The sequence below is a fragment of the Anneissia japonica genome, unplaced genomic scaffold (assembly GCF_011630105.1).
Source record: "Anneissia japonica isolate Jap-2015-1 unplaced genomic scaffold, ASM1163010v1 scaffold2207_len539183_cov196, whole genome shotgun sequence".
In the NCBI taxonomy this organism is placed as follows: Eukaryota; Metazoa; Echinodermata; class Crinoidea; order Comatulida; family Comatulidae; genus Anneissia; species Anneissia japonica.
Genome location: NW_022699997.1, coordinates 531,840 through 538,565, shown reverse-complemented (window position 1 = coordinate 538,565; position 6,726 = coordinate 531,840). Strand labels below are relative to the sequence as shown.

At 33.8% G+C, this 6,726-nt stretch overlaps 1 protein-coding gene across 1 annotated transcript; it reads left to right on the top strand.

Annotated features, from left to right (window-relative positions):
* The first annotated feature begins 918 nt into the window (after positions 1-918).
* On the top strand, positions 919-6,345 carry LOC117103267. Its single transcript, XM_033243835.1, has 4 exons — positions 919-1,144; positions 1,604-1,789; positions 3,485-3,727; positions 5,710-6,345. The coding sequence occupies exons 1-4, from the start codon at positions 919-921 to the stop codon at positions 6,129-6,131; spliced, it is 1,077 nt and encodes a 358-aa protein (XP_033099726.1). The 3' UTR covers positions 6,132-6,345.
* The last annotated feature ends 381 nt before the right edge of the window (positions 6,346-6,726 follow it).

The window sequence follows — 6,726 nt, the reverse complement described above, 5'->3', positions numbered from 1 at the left end:
AGACCTATTTAAAAATTCAAGGAACAAATTTAGATATAGGCCGCCTACGGCCAGGCAGGAGGCCGCCCAGGTCTCCTTCTACTACTACTAGACAGTAGCCTAGCCTAGTTATCTCCAAAGGTAAGATATTTCTTCCTAATTATATAAATTTGAAGATTTAACCATCCTATTTTACATTCACTAATTAAATTTTATTTTTATTTTCCTCTCCGTCTTAATGTTTTTGGCAAAACTATTTTCTAAATAAGAAAACAAAATGTTATTTTTATTTTTATTCCGCCCTCATTCGATGATCTTTTAAAAAATAAGTATGCGAAACAAGGAATAAAAAGTCTTACCCAAGCGTTTGGTAAAAGTTAAAGCCCCATTCCCGGCAAAATTTCACTAAAAACTGACTTTTTTTTAGAAAATATTCATTTGCATTACTCCAATTATTACAAATCATGCAAAAATATTGGCATGAATTTTAGTTTACGCAAAAGAATAAAAAAAATGAGAAATACAGACTATTTCTCATAAAATATTACCATTTTCTGGACGAATTCATAGTTACTAGGCAAATTCAGAAGTTGTAGATCGCATCCACTGGAATACTCTCGCTTTTATGTATACTTTTATATGCATATATTGTATATTGTCCACATTAACTTATTATCTTTTAACGTTTAATGTTTTATGTGTTTCATATAGCTTAACTAATTTTAAAGAGTCAAATATTTTCTTTGGAATAATACAAGCTCTTAGTAGCCAAACCTTAAATCTGGTTTATAAAATTATGTTGACCATTTTCAGTGTCATCTGATGTGCATTTAAAACAATTAATGTGTAATTGCAATGCGTATAATTTTTAATACTTCTGAAAATGTTTGGTATGTTGTATAATGAACTTTTTGAAAAGTGTATATATTTCTATACTTCATGATAATCAAGGTATGCAGTAATGTTATCCGAGATGAAAATGGTTTACATATAGTGACAAAATTGTGTGAACAGGACAATTCATGCAAGACCCAGCAAAACCAAAATGATGGCCAATGTCATCCGTCTGTAAGTCCGTCAGTATGTAGATACTGTTGCTTTACCGATATGTGTAATCTTTATGAAGACCAACCTGTGGCGACATCCGTTGAAATAGAGACTACAGGTAAGACATACCGGTACAAAATACGAAGATTACAACAAATAGATGTCAATTCAGAGATATGTACATCTCTATAAAATGAACAGCATATTAACATTATTGTTAAAATGCTTAAATGTCAGCATACAAAAAAATTGCATGAACTAAAACATAGGCCTCTCAAGTTTACAATAAATAGGTGTAAACATTCGAAGTTTTGTACATCTCTATAAAATGGACAGTACATTAACAAAGATCTTATTATCTAAAGGTTTACATGTCAGCATACAAAATATGATACATTAATAATTAAGCAAGCTTAAGTAGTAAAACAAAATACAGCCACACTAGACAAATACAGGAGCTGATTTTTACATTAGCAATGTAAAATTGAATGACTAGAAATGGATAGATTAGCCAATTGACCAATCGATAGACATTTTAAATAATTGTGCATATAAATTTGCAATTGTTGTTTCATAGTGGAAGTTTCCAGCTTGGTAAGAGATGCTAGAGAAGAGACGAATTGTTTTCGGTCAAAACTGATGGTTCATAAGGAAAACGCTCCATCGGAAATACGCGTGATACATCTTGTCCATACACAGTCTGCCATCCGATGCGGGATGCATTGCATGATGGAGCCCGTGTGTATATCGGTGAAGTTTGATGGTAAGAATACATGTTACCTGAACGGAATCAGTGAAGATACTGAAGAAGATATCTTCACCACAGATTCTAACATGGCCTACTATAATTATATAACATACTATGAAATCAGTCAAGGGTACGAGGTTTCTATAGCAACGTGGTTCTGAGTAACATTTATATGTAACTTAGCATACTATGAAAACGATCATCAACACGAGGTTGGTATAACAGTATGGCTTATGAGTAGGTTAAATTACTTAGCAGACTATGAAATCAGTCAACAGTACGAGTATAGCAGTCTTATTATGAGCAGTTTAAATATACAACTTAGCTTATTATGAATCAAGATGCTATCAAATCAGTCAACAATAGGAATAATGTATATATTTCGGTGTTTACAATTTGGCCTGGTGGAAACGCTGACAAATGCACAGGAAACTCCTGGTTATCCTTTTTTTTTTTTGTGCCAAAATAAGACAGCTAGGCAGACAAAATTCAAATATAACATAGTTATATACATTAATGGACTAAAAAAATTTTAAAATCTAAGAAAGTATAATTTTTCTATTTTTATTCAATTATTAAATCATGGAGTGCGCCACCAGCGTTGGTTTGTATTAAATCAGTAACTAGTACGAGGTGACGTATATGGTTTACTGGAATTCAACAGTTCGAAGTAGGCCTAACTTTATTTACTTTGAAGCAAATCGATTTATAACAGTAAACGTTAACTGTACGAGGTAGGCCCAACCAACACACTGCTTACTCCTAACGCAACGGTACAAGGTACCGTACTCGCGCGAATAAGCGCCCGGGCGCTTAAAATATTTTTAGCACTTTTTGAGGGGCGCTTATTCAAACTTGGCGCTCAGCTTATTCGAACGGGGCGCTTATCAAAACAGAGTGGAAATTGAGGGGGCGCTTATGGAAATAGATGAAAATCGAGGGGTTATTATGACAACTTACTAAATTCAAGAGGCACATTTTGAATGAAAAATGATTATATAAGGACATCAGGAAACCGCAAATTACGAATGGTGGTTTGGCGGAAAAGATAATCGTCCAGAGAGCATGGCTTATCATGACAAAAATGTTGTGAGTACATTATTACATAACAGCAGAATAGCAGATGAAATTAGTGGTGGTGGTTACTTTTTTGGCCATGCCGATTGAGATTAGCAGGATTGCATGATAATTGCAGGTTTTCTTGAAATCTCAGATGGGAATGTGTTATTAGGTGCAAATTGTCGGAAAAGCAGTAGGACTAGGCTATAGAAAAAAGTAAGAAGATGAAAGTTGGAAATATACTGTCTGTCCAGAGAGCTCTCATCTGTCCAAGATAAATATCCTCATTTTGATATTGACTAAAGGAGAATGTGATTCCACTCCACACCTCAAATCATAGCAATATCCACAGTCCAGAATTGATTGAATTATTGAGGGGACGTTTATTCAAATTAAAAGGGGCGCTTATTCAAACGGGGCGCTTAAGGAAATTTTCACGTTGCTTATTCGAGAGGGGCGCTTATTCAAACGGGGCGCTTATTCGCGCGAGTACGGTATTTGAAATAAACCCGTGGATCCAAGAATTCAATATGACAACATGACACTCGACTGATAAAATTAAAAATATTTTAGGTCTAATTCTCAAAATTAAAAATGAAATTTAGAGATAAATACAATATTAGTTTCAAGAGTTTAGAGCTTAACAGACAGTTATTTACTTCCACAATGTAACTGTAATTCCTTCTCTCGACAAACATGGACAATGTCATAACAGGGCCCGGATATTTTTATCCTTATATGTAGGCCTACTATTGTTTATCACCTTTCAGATCAGTATCCATGGTCATATTGGGTGCAAAGATAACCAGGAAGTTGGATACTCATGCCAAGATGAATACGTGTGTTGTAATATTGTGGAAAACGTTAACGACTACCAATCATGCGAAAATCTCAGTAAGTTATATAACCAAGTGCAATTATATTAAATGCTTATAGAACACCACGTAGATAGTTTAGAACAATTTCAGAACACCTCTACGTGGTGTACTACAAGCATTTTATATATTATTACTTCATCATATTTCTTTCTTATGTTTTCATTTGTAATAATAATAATGATAATAATGATAATAATAATAATAATAATAATAATAATAATAATAATAATAATAATAATAATAATAATAATAATAATAATAATAATAATAGTGGGAGCCATTTATATTTATAAGGCTTAATTAGGCCTATTAATATAGTTTATGATAATAACAATAAAGCATTATTTTATTTCTTCCAACTACCCATTTCGGAGTATTAGAGAATATCATAAACCTTAATTTAAGTTAAAAAAGTGAATAAAAACAGGATATAATACTAAATAATACGGAGTTATTAGAGAATATCATAAACCTTAATTTAAGTTATAAAAGTGAATAAAAACAGGACATAATACTAAAAATAACAGAAGTTCGATCTATAGAAACCTGGCTACCCAGTGGCTGATGAACAGATGCAGATGTCTACTGTTGATTTGGCGTTTTAAGTTGACAGTTGTACTTTTATTTCTTTATGTGTTAATATCTGTTGAACTTTCCTTATATCTTGTCATGAGTATAGTCTAAAGAACCACCTCTTGTAAATCAACGGGTGGCAGTTTTCACTGTGTAATACGGAGATATTAAGTCAACGGCTTGATTTCTTAATATCAAATTAAACATTACATACATGCTATTAACATCTTGCCATTTTTTATATGCTAGCCTACACTATCCTACGTCATAGCACCAAGTACGGTACAGTATATTGCGATCAGTTACCGTAGCGCCGCCTATAAGCCTACATGCTCATTACATAATGGTTCCAAACCAAAGCAACAATATAGGCCTAGACATTTTTTTACAATATTTTTTAGAATAATCGCATTTTTTTTTTCTTGTTAATTCACCCAGTGAAATGTGTATTTCTATGATTGTTGTACAGTAACACCAAGATGTTTGAGACCGGGATAAAAATTAGTCATTTAGTCCATATAGTTTCACAGTTTTAATTAACAAATTGCAGGCCTATGTTTTAAGAGAATTGCTGCGTTATAAAACGTGTTTAATTGCTTTACATTTACCAGTGGCGGACCGTAGAGTAAATTGCAGGGTATGCTAGGTATTGGCATATCTAGGATGTGCGAGGGGCGGCGCGCACGCTCCCCCCTCCCCAGAAAAAAATACTCGCCCATCTCCCCAGTCGCCCCCGCCCACAAATCATGCTCAAGTAGTTAAAAATCACCTCAAATCACCTTATTTTGCGAGTTATCCCCTCACCTAATCACCGATCCCCACTACCCACCCCCATCAGCTCCCTTCCATTTCAAGACCTCTACGCCACTGATGCTACGGTCTGCTAGTAGGAAAAGTTCGTAAGCCTACTACCATACAGAATCAGATTGCATTCTATAGTCAAAATAAAAATGTATGTCATTTTTAATACCGGCATAGTTGTGTATCTTCTCTACAAGAGAATTTCCTGTATTTTAAGAAATTTCTATTCAAATAATAATAATAATTAAAAGTTTCTTCTATACCGGTCATATGTATGCAAATTCCCGATCGGCAGTGGAGGTGCGCACATACTCTTGGAAGCACCGTTTCCATTAAGTATATGCTCTGAAATTCTAAGCAGCTGAGTACGATAGCGCAGACTGTGTTCATCCTAGATATCAAAGTTGGCCAAACATTGAAAAACTTTGGTATTCCAATAAACTGTAGCAATCCACTCGAAAAATTAATGTTTATATAGACGATTATGACTAAGGAATGCTTAATAAAACGGAGAAACTGTACTATTATATTCTTTTTTATTTGTTTTAGCCATGGCGTGCACTGCACCTTGCTTGCCTTGACAGTCCGCCACTGGTTTTTACACATTATGCCTTTTTGTTTTAGTTTGCAGTGAATACATCACAGGATTAGTTTATGAATACCGCTTTGACAATCCAAGACTTCTAGTCGGAACATCAAGTATCGAGTTCAGTGTCGCTGCCTACCGCGATGTTCATATTTGTCTGTCGTCAATGCCAGAGGTTATGAATCCTATGTATGAAATTGTTATAGGAGGCAACACAAATACGGTCTCTTATATCCGTCGTTGTGCACAGTGCAACAGCGAAACCAGCACCACCAACACTGTTGTCTCTCCGTATGTTTTTACGAAGTTTTGGATATCGTTTGATAATGGTTTGATAAAGGTTGGTATTAATGGTGAGGATGCTTTCATGACGTTTCAGGACCAACATCCACTCGATGTATACTATATTGGTTTTTCTACGGGATTTGGAAGTGGAGGTCTTTTTCGATTTTGTCATTGAATGAAGTCTAAGAATCGGACTTGCACGTTGCACTGCAATTTTCATTTACGACCGCGACGCATGCGACGAGGCTCCATAAAAGTTATAAAATTGATGAAAATATAAAAAGATTAAATTGATAAAATCGATGAAACAATAAAAATGTTGAAATTAAAATAACTGATAAAAGCATCAATGGAATATTAAAACAAATTGAAATATCGAGATCAATATAATACCGTACTCTTATACACATCTAGATGTGTATAAGAGACAGACTTAATACTATCTGTATTTTAGTATTTTATGTAAGCCTTAGGTCTGTATCATATGAGTAATTGATTGTAAAAAAAGAAAAAAAAATTAACATTCAAACTTTGAATAAATCGTTATACAACAAAAATATAAATTGCCCCAATACCCGGCCTGTTTCACTGTGCTTTTTTAAAGAATAACATTGATGCACACCCACTGAAATTACATTCCCGAATAAAGTACAGTAAACGTAGGAATCAATAAGCATTGAAAAAATAATTATTATAAAGAAAAATTAAAATGTTATATGTTTACAATAAATACAACTGATACGATTCTAAATCGCTACTAGGCCTATATA